The sequence below is a fragment of the Nycticebus coucang genome, chromosome 7 (genome assembly GCF_027406575.1).
Source record: "Nycticebus coucang isolate mNycCou1 chromosome 7, mNycCou1.pri, whole genome shotgun sequence".
Taxonomy (NCBI): Eukaryota; Metazoa; Chordata; class Mammalia; order Primates; family Lorisidae; genus Nycticebus; species Nycticebus coucang.
The window spans coordinates 96,434,280-96,454,536 of NC_069786.1; the positions used below are offsets into that span (position 1 = coordinate 96,434,280).

At 36.5% G+C, this 20,257-nt stretch overlaps 1 protein-coding gene across 2 annotated transcripts in view; it reads right to left on the reverse strand.

Annotated features, from left to right (window-relative positions):
• The window catches only part of SATB2 (SATB homeobox 2), a 188,201-nt gene that overhangs the window by 148,890 nt on the left and 19,054 nt on the right, over positions 1-20,257 (reverse strand). For both annotated transcript variants that reach the window (XM_053598062.1, XM_053598061.1), the window contains one exon: positions 9,902-10,078. In XM_053598062.1, the coding sequence (XP_053454037.1) occupies positions 9,902-10,078 (177 nt within the window). The remainder of the gene's footprint in view (positions 1-9,901; positions 10,079-20,257) is intronic.

A 20,257-nucleotide genomic window follows, 5' to 3' on the forward strand; every position in this document is an offset into this window, starting at 1 on the left:
CATTATAATGTTAACTGAGAACCACAAATGAAAACACCTAAAACATATGATTTCAACTATGTAAAAAGTACACACAGAACAAACGATACACACATAACCAAAGGAAAATAACCCAACAGCTACCTATACTAATCTTTAGGTAGTTGATCCATGGGAAATTTTTGTTTCTCTACTTTTTTTACTTTTTAGTTTTCTGTAATTAATAAGCATTACTTTATTATGAGAAAAAGATTTGTTTTTAATTTTATAAGTTGATAAGGAGCTAATAAAATACATAAAAATGGGGTCTAAAAAATAGGTTCTTATAAAATGCAAGCCAAAATACCAAATCTAATTTTGTGACTTAAACTCCAAACAAGCTCCCCAATTTAAAAATATACATATGTGTTCATTAAGTTACTAATTTCAAAATGTCAATTTTTGGGTTTTGTACCTGTAAAGTATAGTTTCTATTAGTTTGAATTCTAGACTCAATGGAGAGAACGCGGTCAACAAAAACATAATATATAATAACATCAGGTCCAAACATTTTAATATTTCGAGAGTTATTGATTCTCTATCTCTTCTACATATAAGAGCGGAAGTATCCTGAGGGTAGGGGCACTATACATTTGGTCTTTGCTCTGTCCCCAACACTTAGAACAATGCCTGACTAATAAAAGACAATGAATATTTGCTACGTGAATGGATGAAACAATATGATGCTAAAGAACCAGAGAACCAAGGTATAATCTTTAAAAGTTTCTTTGTAGTTTTCCTCTCCACAAAATGGGAATAGTAAAACTCGACCAATTATCTTACAATAGTGTTCAGAAGACTAAAGATCTTAATAAAGTGGTTTCATCCCCCCAAGTAATTTTGATATATCTTCCACTGCAGATTATCTAAAACAGGCTCCCTTTAAAGGAAGTTTCCCCAATCCTTTAAGGAATTACTGTATTCATAATAAAACAAGACATTTAGAATTGTTATTACTGTCACTCTCGAGCACATATTCTCAAGAAGAACCACCGTCTGAAGTTGGTAAAAACTGGCCAGGGATTTTACTCAAGAATAAACTGGACTCCTAACTGAGCTCTGATAATGGTAGGCTTTTATCTGAGAGATTATTAGGCTTGTGCAACCAAATCACTGAGGGAAGAGGTTTGAAATGTGCTATGAGCTTTTCAGCATTCCACCATTTAATTTATAAAACTGACAAAAAGAGTATGTTAGAAGCATCTCTGCTGAGTCTGAGCTGGAAGCTGAAGGGGAACCTCAGCGCCGTCTGATTTGCATATAGCCTACAGCAATCTTTCCCAACTTAAGAAAAATGAGCTTGTAAAATAGTAAAGCTGATTCGCAGCAGTTCTGTCCTGAGTGATATTTCTTCAAAGCAAAAAGAGACAGACAGATAGAGGGAAACTTTTGTGTTTTCTCTCATTGACACACAAATAATTTTGCCAATTACTGCTTTTGAGCAAGCACATGGCACATGTTCTAGAGCCTTGACCCTTTTAAAGCTCTCAAAGCTGCCGTCAAAAAAAGCACTACATCAAAAAAAATAAAAATAAAAAACACTACGTCTAAAAGCCCTGGGTTTTAAATGCTCATCACAGTCATGTGAAATCTATCTGGCACCTAGGAAACCAAACCAAGGTGCCCATGTGTGACTGGACAGTTGAATGCTCGCTTTTTACTCTGCCTCTCACAACCAGCACTGAGCCTTTCTTCCACCACACTGCAGGTGGAAGACATGAGCCCTGGGTCCCACTCACATGCCAAGCTACCAAAGTAAGTAATAAATAAACTGACTACTTACTGATACTTTTCAGACAAATGAATTATTATGGAATTGATGTCCTATTCCAACATAAAAATACAACGTGTATCTCAGAAAATCTGGACAAAGCATAAATGTAAAACATATACTAAAATATGAGGTGACAGGCCTACAATTACCAAATATTACAATTTTGCAAAATGTTAACTGAAATAAGATTTAAATGATGAGGAATCTTTTCCAAATAAAAAAGAAAACATCAGGAAACAGAAGTTTTTAAAAAATATCCTAATATTATAAAATGTTCTATGGCCAAGACATTTTTACTGTCAAATGAGTATCAAAATAGACTTTACTTGGAATGATGGTATAACGCCAAAACTAAGAGTTACATCAACAGACAACTTTACATGGAAAGGATCTACCCAAAAGGTAACAGCACTGCTGAAGCATTTTTAAGCGTTTTACTGAAGGTAATCTTTACCAAATAAGTTTTGTACTGCATCCTCTTCAAGTACAAACAGACTTAGGGACCTAGGTCTTCAGCAAATGACTACCTTGCATTTAAAAACTAAGCATTAATAAAAGGCAGTTATGCTTTAAAAGAGAATAAAATAAAAAATTAAATGCAATATAAATCATACCAAATTATCACCAATTTTTGGCTGTAGGTTTTACACCCATAACTCCGCAGAGCTACATATTTTAATGGGACACATCTGAATTATTAAATAAAGGCTGTATATCTATCTTGGTGGGTAGGTCTGTTTAATCTGGATCGTTTACATAAATACCTCAGATGATCAGTCCCCTCCAGGTCATGGGCATTAATGCCTACATTCCTAGAAGGACTTTAAGCAATTAAAAAAAAAAAATACACTAAAACTAATTACTACCATGGCTAATTGCCCCAAACAAAACAGACAACCTAAAACATTGCTAAATACTTTCCTCACCATGGAAGAAATAATGAGCTAGATATTTCTATTTTTTTTTTTTTTTTAGAGTCTCCCTATGTCACCCTCGGTAGAGTGCTGTGGAGTCACAGCTCACAGAAACCTCCAACTCCTAGGCTTAGGCAATTCTCTTGCCTCAACTTCCCAAGTAGCTGGAACTACAGGCACCCGCCAGAATGCCCTGCTATTTTTTTGTTGCTATTTTTTTTATTGGCCGGGGTGGGGTTCAAACCCCTCAGTATATGGGGCCTGCGCCCTACCCACTGAGCCACAGGCACCGCCTGAGCTAGATATTTTTAATGAATTATTTCTAGTGTTAGGATTTTTTAATGGGCGTTCAAACAGAAATTGCAAGGTCAGAGGCAAAGTGAGATCACACATTCATTCACTGCCCTCAATAATTTTTTATTAAGCACTACCTACTCAACTGCCCTGAAAATCAAGTTGGAGAGGGTCTTCACTCTACAAATCTATATACAGACAATATTTCCATCAGCTGACCTTCACATTAGCCATAATTATCTAGCTACATATTTATGTCCACCTAAGCAAATATAAGGAACACAGAACTATAAACATTTATATAAGATGTTTAATTTTAACTATGTATTGGACAAGGAAATAAGGTGAGCCTCAGCATATAGTAATGTTTCATGTTTCACTGTGTGCATGTGAATACAGATATGTGCACACACACATATGCATGAATATTTAGTTTTATGTAGCAGAGGAGGTAAAAGTGTGGGGGGTCTATTATAAAGAACTGTGTCCTCCAAGCCAGTGTTTTACATTTTGGCCCATCCAGCTCTAATGAGGGCTGAGATATGGTTAACAGTAATTTGGGGTAGCTTTTTCAGCAGTCTTTTGGGAGCCGCAGAATTTTTTAAAAAGCAGCTTGTTTGTTAAAAGTTTGCTCCAAGGCCTTAAAATTTCTAAATATGCACCTTTTTTCAACATTGCCCTTATAAAGAAAAAAACTACTGAAAGTCTCCCAAACATGAGAGTTTAATTAAAGAAGGAAAAGTGAAAAAAATAAAAAGAGAGAGAAAGAGAGAGCCAAAGAAAGAAATGGAGAAAGCAAGACAAGACGAGAGACCATTTTAAACCTTTTCAATAGAGAAAATGTCAAACTTTCAGAGCATATGAAACCTTTTGGCTCCACACAACATATGCCTTTTTGCTATCCTCTCTCAAAAAAAAAGAAAAAAGAAGAGAAAGAAAGAAAGTAAGGAGAGAAGGGAGGGAGAGAGGAAAAGTATGACTTTCTGAATTCCTTTTGCAAGGTTATAATTGAGCTTAATAATTGTTTATTTGAAATTGTAGTATTTGAAGGAAATTTTAGGGTTAGAATCTTCATTAATTTTAGAAAACAAAAATAATTCTGAATTAAAGTAGCAAACTTAAGTTTTAGAAAAGAATTTTTATTTAATTTACGTGAATAGAAGAAACCCATAGATTAAAAAAGACTTAAGGGACACATCAACCAAGTGCAATTTACAGATTTGTATGGCTCTTTATTTGAATAAGCCAACACAAAAAAAATAAATTAAAATAAATTAAACAATAAGGAAAACCAGAATCTTTACTGAATATTTCAAATAAATTAAATAATTAGGATAATTAGAATCTTTACTGAATATTTCGTGATTTTTTAAAAATTACCTTTTTTAGGAGTGATAATGGCATTGCGCTTAGTTATTTAAAGACTTTTATATTTTAAAGATATTTAATAAAGTATTTCTGGATAAAATAAGATGTCTAGGATATATTACACTTTGATATAATCCAGTGGGGGAGGAGCAAGAAGTGGACAGAGACAGAGATGAGACAGGATTGGCCATGAATTTCTAATTGTTGATCCTAGATGAGGACTCCATGAATATTTATTACACAAATCTCTTGCATTTGTATATGTTGCATCTTTCCGTAAGAAAAAATTCAAGAGGATTAATTTAAGAGCAGAGCATTTCAAGCACTGAACTATTTTAATTGAAAGGGTATTCATTGCTACTGATGAAATTTACCTTAAAATAACCTTCTATGTAAAGATCTTCCCAACAGTAGATTGTAAAGAGCTAACACACTAAAAAGCATACACTAATAAATAAATAAATAATATATGAAATGGTAATAAATAATAGATTTTTTAAATAAAAATATCCTTACTATTTCGGCTTCAAAACTTATTCTATCTATTTATCCTTGCTGTTGTTCCTACTTCAGAGACTGAAATTAGTCTTCCTACATACAATGCCTTCAAACAAATGAGGTCAAGATCAACTGACAAAATACGTCTAAGTTTTGAACAGAAATGTACAGCTTAGGCTCGGCACCTGTAGCTCAAACAGTTAAGGCGCCAGCCACATACACCTGAGCTGGCAGGTTCTAATCCAGCCCGGGCCCGCCAAACAACAATGACAGCTGCGTTGTGGCAGGTGCCTGTAATCCCAGCTACTTGGGAGGCGGAGGCAGGAGAATCGCTGGAGCCCGGGAGTTGGAGGTTGCTGTGAGCTGTGATGCCACAGCTTGAAGCTCTGTCTCAAAAAAAAAGAAAGAAAAGAAAAGAAATGTATAGCTTAGGAATATGCTCTATTTTCATGACAGGACTCAATCCTTCCACATAAGCAAAAACTGTATATTTGAATCACTCAACCAATTATTGACCCTCTATAGGTATTTAGTTTTATAAAGAAGCATCAACAGACAACAATTCTATGAGTTTTGTGGTTTTTTGTGTTTAATTTTTAATGAAGTCTGTCTCAGTTACCTCGAAAAAATATCTGTACATATTTTGTCACATAAACGAAATGCATAAATTTCACTATCAAATAAAAATAATCATCAGGTACTTAGTAAGCACCCAACCCAAAATGCCCTGCCTATTAGGGCTTACGTCCAAAGTAAAGAGCAAGTATCAAATTAAGAATTAGCTCCTATGCCAACTTTAAGCTACTAAAGTTGCAGATTAGTCACAGGACAGCACTTTGGTTAAGGACCCTGACTCTGGAATTGAGTTCAATGAATTTCAGATTTCAGGTCTTCTACCCACCAGCCTGTGGCCCTGGGAAAGTTACTCTTCTTTCTTTGCCTCAGTTTCCTCTTCTTTGAAATGGGAAACATGAGATAACTTATGTTTCAAAAGGCTACTATGAGAATTAAATGAATAAAGACATGTAAATCTTGTAGAACAGTACCAAAAATATGGCAATTGTTCAATTGTTATCTAGCAACTAAAACTCTAAGCAATCTCTTAGTTATACATTACAGGAGCTCATTAATGACTTAATGATTCTTTTTGTAATCTTCCACTGAAAAAATAGAAATTCATCTGTATTATGTATAAGTTTTAATACTAATGAACAAACTAAGAACAAAGTAAACAGCTTATCAAAATTGAGGAATTAAGGTAGACATAACAAATTCCCACTTATTCAGAGAACAATTTACAGAGGATGTAGAATTTCCTATTTTTTATTTCTAATTAGAAAAAGAAGAAAATCCCACATAAACCTACCACCCACCCTGTTGACATGTTAATTTATTTCCTTTGTCTTTCTTCTATATATATATATGTGCAATTTTACACAATTGAGACTGTAGTTAGCACTCTGCTTGACCAATATACTTACTAGATAAATCTTTTTTGAGCCACTTTTTAAAAACATCATTTAAAATTACTGCATAAATGTTTAGTATTTCAACATCAAAAATAAATAATGATGATTAATACACCTATTTTTGAACCCACAATTTTGACTTTTAAAAAATAGTCAAAGGATATTTGTTCAATTTTTGCTAAGCATGTTAGTTTTTAAATAAAATTGTCTGGTCAAAAATAAATTTTGAAACTTATTTTAAAATCTACAGGAAGCAAGAGAGAGATAAAGTATACACTTACTAAGTCAAATACGCCCAGTGAGGCATCACCTCACCACCACGGCTGCTCCCAAAGTCTATCATCACTCTTTAACCAGCGGACTACAGAACTCTGGATGGTGCGGAGAGCTCTGTAGCTATTCCCAAAAGCCTTATGGGGAGAGATTGAAAGGATGAAAAGGAAAGAAGAAAGAAGAAAGGGAGGGCTGGGGTTAAGCTGGGGGATCAGAAGACTCTGATGCTCCTTGAGCAGCAGCAATACCCTGGGATAAGACCCCTCTTCCAAAAGATTCAAAGACTTGATGCAGAGACACATAGTCACAGTCATATAGCAAAATGTGTTTGCAATTCATTAGACCCTAGTCTACTTATTTAGAGAGGCCAAAGACCTACCAGCCTTCAGTTTTTTGCATATACAGATCTGATGAATCCTGCATCTCATATTCTTGAGAATGACAGTGATATGTATGTTGAGAAATGGAGGGTTTTGGTGAGCTAGACCAGTTCCCATAGTTTATGACAGTACCTCATATCCTTATTCTCTCTTAGGTCCAAAAATCTGGCCTTCAAATACAAGTAAGTTACTATCAACCCTGGGAGAAAAATCCCTAAGCTCCATTTTTTAGCAAGATTTCTATCATTGTATAGAAGCAAATATGCTTTCTTAATAAGAATCCAAATGCCCTTTTAGGAAAAGAACCTGACTATACCATGTTCATTAAGAGCATAGGTCTACTTCTTTGTCATCAGGACCTGGGCACTATTCCAAAATAATAACATTGCTAATGTATTTTCTGTTTTACAGGCAATCTGAAATATTCTTCCAACTTAATTGCTGAAACTCTTTTCTGGTCATGTCAAAAGAAAAAAAAATCATCTTTCAAGAGCCTCAATTTTTTAAATAGGCTCAAAACCCACTATTATTGCAGTGTAGTTCTGTTCAACTTCTTCAGTATATGAAAAAGACATTCAAGAACACTGCAGTTTCTCTGCTGCAAATGGATTTGCTAGGAGATCCCCCAGTGGTTCCCCTATATTGAGGGAATTACACAAACATTAAACAAACAACAACAACAACAACGAAAAAAACTACACACATAAAACCTCATGCCTTGGATCATCAAAAAATCATATTGTGTTCTACCTTTTTTTCAGTCTTTCTCTCACTCTGCTATTTGTGTAGCACATGAATGAACTGTCTTATCATGCATGTCATTTGGTCTACAAGAATATGCAGGAAACTGCACACTTTACATGATCTGAATCACAACAAATATCTAATATGGTCATTTCAAAATAAACAATTCTAAGATTTTCCATTTCCCCAAAACAGAGATCAGCAGCCTAATTTAAAATAAAATAAACAGTTGTGAGATTATAATTCAGGACCTAGTAATAAAATCTTTGCTCAAAATAAAGTACATCTGTGATCTAGAACACCTTCAGAATATGGATATAACTTATAAAAAGTATAATATTTAACATTTTTAAGCTTAATTTTCAAAATGTTGAGGAAAAGAAATAATCACTTTTAACTTGTCCTTTGTATAATCCTTCCCTGCAGATGGTATTTATTGCTTATACAGCTCACGTGGTGAGGAGAACTCTCAGCCCACATCCCTGAAAGGAATAGTGCAAATTTGCTCCCTAGTACAAATTTCCTGAGAGCCCCTTCCCTCAGCATGTGCCAAGAATCAAATCTTGGCCACTTAGTGCTCTGTGTTCCACATGTGAGCTCACAACGCGTTGAGCAGCCGTGCTAACTGAGATGGATAGCCCTGTCAAACAGGACGCTGGCACACCAGGATACAAGCAGTGGGATACAATGACCTTTACATTCAGAGAAAAATATCCCTAAAATGGCATGAAAAGTTTATGGGGGGAAAGGAGGAGGGATTCTTTTATTTCAGTTAGGTACATAGCATGAAATAAAAGTAACGGTGCCCGCTAAGCAATTTGCTCAGGATCAAATCCTAAATCCCTCAACACAAGAAGAAAAGTCGTCAGAGAAAGGAAATGAACCATCTTTTATCATGCTGCTTTGAAAGCATCAGACTCCACAATTCAGCTGTATCACTGTACCCAGGCTGGCCACACGCTAGGATTCAGACTCACAATAATTCACAGGGTGCTACCCATCTGGGAAAAAAAAAATTCTTGACCCCTGGTTTCAAATGAGTTGCTTTCTTGGTAAAACTAAAGTATAATTTGAATAGTAAAAACTAAACAGAATTATTTTTTAAAAAGCGATGATCTATTTACAGAATCAGATTCAAGAGCTTGGGAATTTAAATCCCAGGTCCTTGATCACCGTATTTCTAACTTTGTATAAATGTGTAATCCCTCCCAGTGTCCTTATCAAAATAAATGAGGCTCTAACTGATAGTTCTTAAAAATGATATGAAGAAACACTCACAAAAAATAGCAAAACTCCTTGACATACACACAAATGCTCACTAAAGAAAGTAATATAGGAAATTAATATACAAAATAACAGAAGCTACATATCTCTCTCCTTTAGTTATAACCATAATCATAAATTATATAATTCAGTTTTTTTAGCTGAAAAACAAGGATAATAATTCCACTGTATCAAAAAAGATTTTCTCATTATTCAAGGTTTGGAAGGTATTTTTGTTATCTGTTTTGTTAATTCTTTGGCATGAAAGAACAATGAGCTATGCTTTAGAATGAAACAACAACAACAGAAGCTCACAACAGGCTCCCCAGTGTTGTATAAAACACACTAAAATAATGATGTAATTTTAATATTTAATTAAATAAATAAAATTAATTGATCACAAAGACACTGTAATTTTTTTTTAATTGAATGGACCACATCAAAGCATAAACCAGTTTTCAAAAATACAAAAGAATAAGATACATCTTCTTTCTATTTAAACTAATACAAAGTGCAAAAGTCATAGGCCCATAGCAATATGTACATTTAGAAAACTGAATGCTTTATACACTGTGTATTAAAGTTTGGATAAGTTAGGAGTCATATATCTCAGCACTGGCCCTGAGAACACTATTTTAGTGACTTAGACAAATTAACAACCTATGATGATCATTTTGAAATGTAAGTTGGTTTTGTAGCTCTAGAGATGCTAGTCCAATGCTTCCCAAAACAAAAAGAAAATAAGACCCTCCATAAGAAACATTCTGCTGTTCACAATTTGGGAAAGATGCTAAACCTGAAAATTGTCTTTTAACCCCAGTTTGGACGACTGTTTCAGGAAACATGCTCTTCCTCATATCACGACACACAGGAGACTCAGGGAGGAGAAGGGAGATGGATTAATACCTTGGGCCTGAGCTGCAGAGCTGTGGGAATACCCCAGGGCCAGAAGAGCTGTCTCCACCAGCTGGCTAAAAAGCACATCTTTTCGCACCAGGACGAACTCAGCATGTTCTTCTCTGTTGTCATATTCAAGAGAGCCGTCCAACTGCTCAACCACGCAAAAGACAGGAATCATCAAACCTGGAGGGACAAAATTCAAGAGCAAAACACAAACATTACAAGATAAATCTCAATCACCACGATGGGAAAGGAAGAGACAGTTATAAAAGTCACTCATCTGTGATCGACAATGGTTTAGATTAAACAAGCCTCTTCGTTAGATGGGCCTAATGGGAAGCTGTGGGGTTCTCCCCCTTTATTATTACAGACTTGCCCAGGGTTCTGGCAGAAGCCCCCAGATTCCAGCTATTAAAAAGTAGAGCACACCAACTAGAGATGCCCTGGCACGTAAGTGAGGCGACAGTGACCTTAAAAATCCTTGAATCTTTAAGCTGTAGTTTTATCATTAACTATTAATCAGCACTAGCATTTTGCTTTTTTCTAAAAATGTATTTCGACGCTTCCAGGTATAAGATACCTAGGAGGGAGGCATGTTTAATTTCAGGACCTAAGCTGTTATGTGAATATGTACAAGGAAGTTAATAGGAATTTAAAAGAAGTCCCTCTTGTTAAGTTATTGTTTTGTTTTTCTAATCCTAGTAAAGAGATCACAAACTGGCTTGAAAATGACCCAATCATGAAAGTTTTAACTTACATTTAATTTATATCAAAATGTACACCCAAATATAAAACTTTGTTTGAAATCATTAGTTTATACATTAACACAAGTTACTGCTGGGGAAAAAAAAAGAGTATCTTTTCTAGTGTTTTCAGAGAAAAGAAGTAAACTACCCTAAAGAATAAAGCAAATTAGTCTAGTTAAAAATCTGTTGAAATCTGTTGTCACTGAAATATTTCTCTGCTTTGTATCAAAGTGTGAAAAGCCAAAAAGCATTTAATTCACCAAAGATTTTTAAACTGTTTTTTTTTTTTTTTATTTTTAAAAAGTCATACAGGCACTTAAATCTAAACATAGCCAAGGCAGAAGAAGATCAAAGTTTTACCAACACACAACTGATAAACATGGACCCTGTCCCATGTAATTCACACAAATTAGTATGTTATGGAATAGGGATCTGCTCTGGGTCTTCTCTTTATGTAAGAAAAATCAAGTGTTATAAAGTATGGGTGGGCAAGCAGACATCAGGTAGGGGAGGCAGAAGTTTAGATGGTACATGGTAAAGGTACTTCACAACAAAAATAAGGCCTCTGGGTAAAAATGACTATACAGGAGTATGGCCCCTGATACACAGAATGCCTAGGAATTTTTCCAGAAGTCCCTCCCTATTGCCAGGACCCTAGAGGCTTCCTGACTCACTCTGATCTAGAAAGCAGAGAGTGGGAACAAACTACTGGGCTGCAGATTTATATTTTTGTTCTAAAGATAATACAATGGTACAACTGGTTCCCATGTACTAATTATTATTATTAAAGATAATGAGTATTAGGTGTAATTATTAAATATAATCATTATTAACAATAATAATACTCATTAAGAATTGTTATCATTAAGGATCATGGTAATTATTATTAAGACTGCACAACAGTGTAGCAAGTCAAAAAACCGTATCACATCTGGGACAATGACTGACTCCACATTCACTCTTGAGAACAACATTATTATCTATAGCAAATACACTGCCCATGATCAAGATTTACAAAAAATCTAAGAGAAAAGGGTAGAACGGATCGATTTTTTCAACAAAAAGAGGATTTGGCTCAGCCACACAATGAAATTATGACCATTAAAGGTATTATGAAATGCTTATTTATTTGTACTTAGTTTATTTCTAAATATATTGAAGACATATAATGAATAATATAAATTAGATTTCCTCCAAATTACCTTTGCATTCATTCATTTATCCAGCATTTATTTCCTGAACACCTACTATGTACTAGGTATCACCGTGTGTCTCTAGGGATACAAGTGACAGCAAGCTTCATATGGATCCTGCCTTCAATATTGTTTAAGGCATTATAAAATCTTCCTAAGCAAGCATTTTAAAGGACCAACTCATGAGTCCTTATCAGCAGGGAATAGCCCCCATTTAGACCTTTTAACTCTTACATACTGGTATACAGGGTGGCCATAAAGTTCATGTGCAATTTTAAATTGCACACTATTTTAAATTGCACACGATCTTTACGGCCACCCCGTACAATCTTTGATCAAGGAAGCGGTTGATTTCTACTTTTAGTGATTTAAGCATATGCACAGATATAGCCATGTAGTCAGTGGTGCCATAAGCTACTTCACCACTAATACCCTGTGTGTACGTAAGTTTCAATGCTAAAAATCTACGTGCAGTTCATAATGTCAACATCTGAGGGTCACACATCTGGGAATCACAGATAAGACTTTACATGAATTCTAGTTGTTCCATAAGCTGTCACATATCCATTACTTAGGAACCACAAATCGTTTTCAAGTCTACAGCCAACTGAAAAAACTTAAACTCTATTAATTTCGTAAAATAGTATTAACTGTTCAATCAGTTAAATATGAAATACAACATGAAAGGGCATGGATCTATAACATGAAGGGACTTATGTTTTCCAACTGCCAATTACTTAACTATTTCCTAAGCATTTTAGTGATTAAAACAAGCAATTGTTAGCTGACACAACAGCGATAACTCAGTACAGTCAAAAAGCAAGCACCAAACCCTCACTGGCAGCACCTGCCTTAAATTAAAAAAAAAAAAAAAACTTTGAGGTCATTTATAAAATAAATCAATATTAATCAGGAAATGTCTGATAATTCAGGACTTGTTCTGAAACATGTTTATGTGTGTGTGTGTGTGTATATATATATATAAAATATATATATGTGTGTGAGAGAGAAAAATAAAATCTTCACAGACGGAAACAAATGAAGCCCTCCCAGCAACACCGATAAGCCAACCAAGTTGAAACTTCCACGAGTGAATCAGAAAGGATGCTGTTGCCTGTGTTTCTTGGATGTGAAATAATGGAAAATAACACAGTCTGTCTCAACACTTTTGTAGTGACCCACATGTATGTGTATGTGTGTCTGTGTATGTATGTATACTATATATATGAAATACTGAAGAATATCATAAATGGGTTATATTTAACCCCTACAGAAATTTATTTTCTTTCTAGAATCTGATACACCTAAACAATTACTGTTTTTATAATGAAATGCAATTTTTACACAAGAAGAAGGCAGGAAAAATAGATGCAATTACTAGTGACAATGACAAGAGAAATGAAAAATAGTAAAATAGTACAATTGAGGTCAAATGTGGGATGAAGAAAATTAAGGCATTTATTTAAAAACCTTTAACAACAGGAAATCCCTAAGGGAAGCAAACTATAAAAAGATAAGTAGAAATACATGTATATGCCAAAAATAAGAGATATGTATCCATTTTATCACCGATCTCTCCAGACAAAAGGAGAAAAAAGAAAGAAAGGCAAAAAAGGAAGGACTGACAATGGATGGAAAGCTAGGAGTGTGTTTGAAAAGCACTTCAGAAAATAAATTAAGAATCAGAAGAATTAAAAGGTAAATTCCAATAAAAGAATAGCAGTGTAAAACTAAAATGAATTTGCAATAAAATCTAGAAATGGTCAAGCAGCGGCAAATAAAAAAAAAAAAACTCTTGTTCTAGCCCTACATCTTGAGCTTATAGCTTTAGTTTTCTTTTATGATACCACCAGACCCATTTTCAGATGATCTAATAGAGACCTTTGAACCTTTAGATCATAAGCCTTGCTTATGCTCTTAGAAATCTAAGGGACCTTTTACCACCTGCTATGTACAATGGGTGACCCTGTTGCCTATAAATGAATTCACTTTTGACTGCCTGGCAGGTATTAGGCTCTGGGCTAGCCGAGGAAAGGAGAGAAGTGAGGTAAGAAGGAGAGGCACTCAGCCACAGCCATTTGCTAAAAATTAAGTGTTCCAAAAATTGGGATACATGGCACATTCTGTTGTTAGAGACGCAAAGTAAGCCCAGGACCCTCTCTACACTAGAAAAATACGTTTTCCCAATTGTCATAAGTTATGATGCTGAAGTTGTCATTTTCAGTATGAAGTCATTTCTGAAGAACTGTGTATAATTATAAAGAGTTCAACCCTGTTACTACCTCTGCTCATTGCAACAGCCTTGTGAACTGAGACAGGGGGAAGATGGTTACCTGCGGTGATGAATAGGCTCTGATGGGAGGCTGGAAACCTGGCACCGTCCCTCCTTACCTATGAGTGACCTTGAGTAATTTATCTGACCTCTCTGAGGCTCAAATTCCTCCTAGCTAAAATGCTGACAATAGCTATGTCATAGAGTTGTGAATATTAAACAATATTATATATTTAAATTGTCAGATAGCTCTTAAACAATGGAATCTGTTTTCCTTTTCTTAAAATAAGTATTTACTATCATTTCACAGAGGAAAAAACAAACCAATCATTTCTTTTTTTTTTCAAGGACCACAATCAATGCTTGTGATACCAAAAAGAATTTCTTCAGAATAAAAGTGATTCTAATAATCATTACATAGCCTATTATACAAATAACAGCTTAAAATGTTCAATACAACCCACAGCAGAAAGGTGAAAATGTTTAAAAGCACCATACTTCATACTCTAAAACCACCTGTACAACACAGAAACCACTGTTGCTCATATCACCTCCTGAGTGATGTGATTGAGCACTTGAGGCTAGTCTTCAATTGAGATGTGCTTGTAAATGTAAAATACATACTCAGTTTTAATGACTTAATACCAAAGAAGAAATAAAAATAAACAGATCACAAATAATTTTTAAATATTAATTGCATATAGAAATAATATTTGGGATATATTGAGTTAAATAAATACACATGTATTATTAAAATTAACTTCACCTGTGCCTTTCACTTTTAGTGCTACTAGAAAATTTAAAAGTATACACGTGGCTCATATTATGACTCTATCAGGCAGCACTGCTCTAATCAACCTGCCAAATACCAATGTATACAATGTTTTTTCTCACACAGGATAAATGCATCACATACTGATAATAGGACAATTGTGAGATTGTTGTGAGCATTTCTTGAGTGCCCTTTCCTTATCTCTCCTCTGTGATCCAGATCTTAGGTGACTCAAGACAGTCTCAAAGACAGAAGATTCTTGGTTAAATGTGAAAATCCAATGTAAGACCTTTTTGGCAATTGTAGGAGCTGTTTTATTACTAACTATATTGATCCAACTTCTTTAATAAGGAAAAGGCTTTTCCCCACTTCCCTTCATTTTAAAGAAGAGTTACAGACTTCAGGAAATGTCACAGCACTGGCTATGAAAGTGATCTGAGGAATAAGTATTCTTTCATGCTCCACATATTTAATTCACTAATGAAAGATAGTCCAGCAGCAGGAATGTCGATGACAAAAGTCAATTGTCTTCCACCAAAGTTGGGACACAAAATAAACCTCTCCTTCTCATTGCACTTCCTAGTTCACCATGTAACCTAACATGCATACTTTCATTTTCTCCTCACATTTACCCTGGGAGAGGGTTAATAGTATTCCCATCTAATAATTCAAGAAACTGAAAGTATAAGAATAAGTAACATGCCCCAAGAAACACAGAAGGCAAGAGTAGGACAGTTCAGGCTATCCAACTCTTAACGCTGAGCATGTTGCTTCTTTGGGGGTTGAAAACAATGCTTCAAAACCCAAACTCTTAGAAATCTAAGGGACCTTTTACCACCTGCTATGTACAATGGGTGACCCTGTTGCCTATAAATGAATTCACTTTTGACTGCCTGGCAGGTATTAGGCTCTGGGCTAGGCGAGCAAAGGAGAGAAGTGGGGAAGGGAGGGGAGGAAAGGAGAGAAGGAGAGAGAAGAGGTGGGAAAGGGAGGGGAGGGGAGAGGTGAGGAAGGGAGAAGTGGGAAAGGGAGGGGGGAGGGGAGGAGAAGGAGGGAAAGAAACAGAGGAGCTGGCTAAAATGGATGATTCACATGTCAGCGTGAATGAGCATGGTCTGCAGTCTCCTCCCTCACTGTCTCCTTGGTCCACCCTCATTCCTGAAACTGCCCCCACAATGACAGGAGCAAGTCTGAGAAGAACGGAGGCCAGTCTTTCTCCTCCCTTTTCAAAGGCTCCTGAAGCCCATCAATTTCTTGAAGGAAGGCTGCCAGAGGGCCCACTCCCTTCCCCAGGGGTCAGGGGCATATCTGGTTTTATCACCTGAGTGGGTCCCAGGGCAAACTGAAGATGATAAGGCTACAGGGCAGAGTTCTTAAAACTAAACCTGAAGTATTCAGCAACCACCACAATAAATACATAAAAGAACAAGCCTCGGGAAACACTGAAACAGATGAGTGAATAATACAGGGTCTTTCTAAGGCCTGGGAGAGAAAGGAATGAGGAATAAGGATTATCTTTCCTTATTGAAAATTTACTAGAAAGACAATTTACTTGCTCTATTCCCTCAAATATTCTCTCACTCTCTTTCTTACACGCACACATTCACACACTCACACAAACATTCTGAGTCAGAGACTAGAACAGAATTTACCGGCTCAGCGCCTATAGTACAGTGGTTATGGAGTCGGCCACATACACCTAGGCTAGCGGGTTCGAACCCGGCCCCGGGCCAGCTAAACAATAACAACTGCAACAATAACAAAAAAAAATAGCCGAACATTGTGGGGGGGTGCCTGTAGTCCCAGCTACTTGGGGGGCTAAGGCTAGAGGATCCCTTAAGCCCAAGAGTTTGAGGTTGCTGTGAGCCGTGATGCCACAGCACTCTACCAAGGGCAGCATAGTGAGACTCTGTCTCAAAAAAAAAAAGTAACTTACTAATACTAACCTCTAGCCCCTTCTTTCCAGCCTAAAATAATGAAGGAAAGTTTGAATACCAAGAATTGTCATGAAAAACCAAAAGGAAGAAAAGGGTGTCTCTCCCCTCACTATTGGGGTTCCAAGCAAAACTTCATAATGAAACAAGCGTGTCTTACCTACTCTGCTCTTCCCAGCCCTGCTGTCTCCCGCACTGCAAACAGCTTCTTGGGCTAAGAACGCCACAGGCTCAACATTCCACTCCAACTTCCTACTCCCCCCAAGGGCTGATCTCAAAAATTCCAAGGAGATTAATCAATAAAAAAGATGCTACATTTTGCTGTTTGAATGGGTTAGTCATCCCTTATCTGCTCAGCTACATCTTCATTGTAAAAGACACATTTTATCCCGTATGAACTTCTCATGGAAGGAATTTTAGGCAGTGTAATTAAAATCAAGTAGAAACAAAAATTTCACCAATTTTAGAGGAGAGAGCAATCATTTAGATGCAAAGGGAGTCACACACACACACACACACACACACACACACACAGGTCAACTAGAGGTCCTCTAGGCTCGCCAAACTGCACCAGTTTCCAGTGTTCCTTTGCTTGTGAACTACACATTCTCTGAAGGATTAATTCACTTGTTTTTCCTGTTGAATTTTCTTAACTCTCACTGCAGAGGAAGCAAAAGCTGAGACAGGGGTGGGACAGCTGAAAGTTCTGGGTCTTTCACAGGTAAAAGATCATGGAGACTTTTATAATTATGAGGAAGGCGAAACCTGCTTAATAAGTACTCTAAGCACAAACTGAGTCACACATGCAAAGATTTGACTTCATGTCTGCAACTCAGGGTTAGGCCTCTAACTATAGCGACAACAATAAAACCCTCCAATTGTTCTACTATTTGAAGGAGAATGGGGTGGGGGTAATAGGGAATATGTCAAGAAACACTTTATTCTCAGAATTCTCTTTAGTAAAACCAGACAGGGCTTTGCAGCCCCAGAAGCCGCCATTCTTCTTCTCTCCTTTTTTTTTTGGAGACGAGTCTCACTCTGTTACCCAGGCTAGAGTGCCATCATGGAGCCACAGCAACTTCAAACTCATAGGTTCAAGTGATCCTCCTGTTTCAGCCTCCCAAGCAGCTGGAACTACAGGCACCCACACCAAAAGCCAGGTTAATTTTTCTATTTTGAGTATAGATGGGGTCTCAGGGTCTTGGACTCTAGAACTCCTGAGCTCAAGGGATTCTCCAGCCTAGGCCTTCCAGAGCAGAATTACAAGCATGAACCACAATACCCAAACCCCTGAGGCCATTTTTAACTTTGGAAGATAAGTACAAAAACAGATCAAGGTGAGGATGGGAGTGTGGACTCTGGGCCTTTTTCGCTGAATGTTTTAAAGGCTCAAATTGGACCTAATATGGTAGGGAAGAAAGCTAGGCTCTTGTCCTCCTCACTTCTGATGTTAGAACATCTCTCTCCCATAAGCTGAGTGAGAACAATTCAACAAGGAGTTAGTCTAAAGGCTGAATAATAAACTCGGAGGTCTCTAAGTACCCTTCAGTTTCAAAATCAAAATGGCCTGACAGTTTGCAAAACAGGATTTCACATTTCATGGGCACACAAGAGGCATGTTGTGGCAACTTACCTAAACAAGAAAGCCTGAGCTACACATGAGTAACTGCCACAGCAAGCCTGTCCCACAGAACTAAATTCCCTGATGTCGGGAATGGCAAGGCTTTAGCTGGTGTAAATGAGAGGCCTACGTTACTTCTCCAACATAGGCTGGGCTTAGATAAGTCTTTTTCACTCCCCATGTCTTCTCCCACCTGAGGAGCGTGACCTATCATAGCCCCAAAATAAATGCTGCTTTAGTCTAACAAAATGCTAGACATTAATCATCACCATTAACAGGCAGTGTCAATCTGGTTTTGTCCCATTAATTCCCCGGCTGTCAAACATGTCCGCATCACTCTGGCCCTACTGCACTGCATTCAGGATAAGCAGACAAGAAAATGTTTGTAGGAAATAATCTGCACACATGGATTCAGGAGCTTTCTCCATGTTGTGCAGGGGAAGTTAGCCAGACCTCAGAGCTGTTGACACCGCTGTTGACAGAGACTGTTGGTGTATCACCAGGAAGGCATCACAGTGGATGGGTACGTCATGCAGACCAGTGTGACGCAGGATGCCCTGTGCTGTACACAACCTGGAGCCTTTGGGGTGGTCTCATGGGCAGTCGTACTCATGTCTTATACTGAGCAACTATGGCATCTTTTTAAATTTAGTAACTACAGAGAGAAAAAATGTTTACTGATCCTGGAATAAAAATATTTTTTAAAAAGAAAAATATGCAAGTTTAGATATTACAGAAAAGTTCAAACATCTAGCATGTTATTGGCGTATCTTTAGTTCAAACCTACATTCTTAAGGTTCTTTTCATAGTTGGTTAAAAATGTGTGTGTGTGTGTATATATATATATATATATGAACAAGTCTTGAGACTCAAGGGCATGTCAAAAATGATACATCATAATTCATGAATATCAGGATTTCAGTCCTTCATTAAGTACAATTTTATTCTGGAGGTTTCCAAAAGGGTAATTTTTAAAATAGTATATAAGTGCAGCTGTATTTGTCTCTCCTCCTATTTTCATTATCCTCTCTGGAAAAGTTATTTGTAACTCAGAGCCCCATGTGCCAAAAAAGGAGTCAATAAAAATTATCCTTACACTAACATCTGCTTCATCACCTGCGGTTTTGAGCTCTGTCTAAATGTTATTTTATCTAATTCAAACAACTTTAAAAAACATCTTGATTAATTTCTCCAGTGTAGTGTTAAGGAAAGGTTAACTGAACTAAGGTTCTCTAGCCAGGAATTAATAAAGGAGTCAAACGCTCAGCTCTCAATAAGACAAGACTACCCAGATCTCTAGTGGGAATATTTCATAGCACAACCATGTTTCCTTTAGGGAGTTTAACTCACAAAAATTATTAAAAATTGAGATCAAACATTGGTGCAAAGCCTCAAAGGAAATCATACTAGAGTGAAGAGTTTTTTATCAAATAAAAAACTGAAAAGTAAAGTTTTCATAGCAAAAAATGAAAGGCTTTCTCCCTCACCAAAAGAAAATTCTTCATTGTGTGTAGAGTTCAAACAGCAAGACATTTAAGGATACTTACTAGATGTGTAGAAATTATCACTGTGAAATGAATGCAGTTTTCACAAAGCCACAAGCTTGAGCACACAGGCAGCCACCACCATTCTTTCCCAACCACTAAAAGCCACTCTCATTCTTAGATGAACAAATGCCTCCATGGAGATACAATAGCAACCAACCCCTCAACAAGGAGGAGGAAAAGAGAATGGGAGGGGAGAGAGAGCAAGAAAGTCAAAATCTTTAGATCCCTTAGGAGAGACTGAGATCTCTGGTTTGCAATATGTAAGATATTATTAACG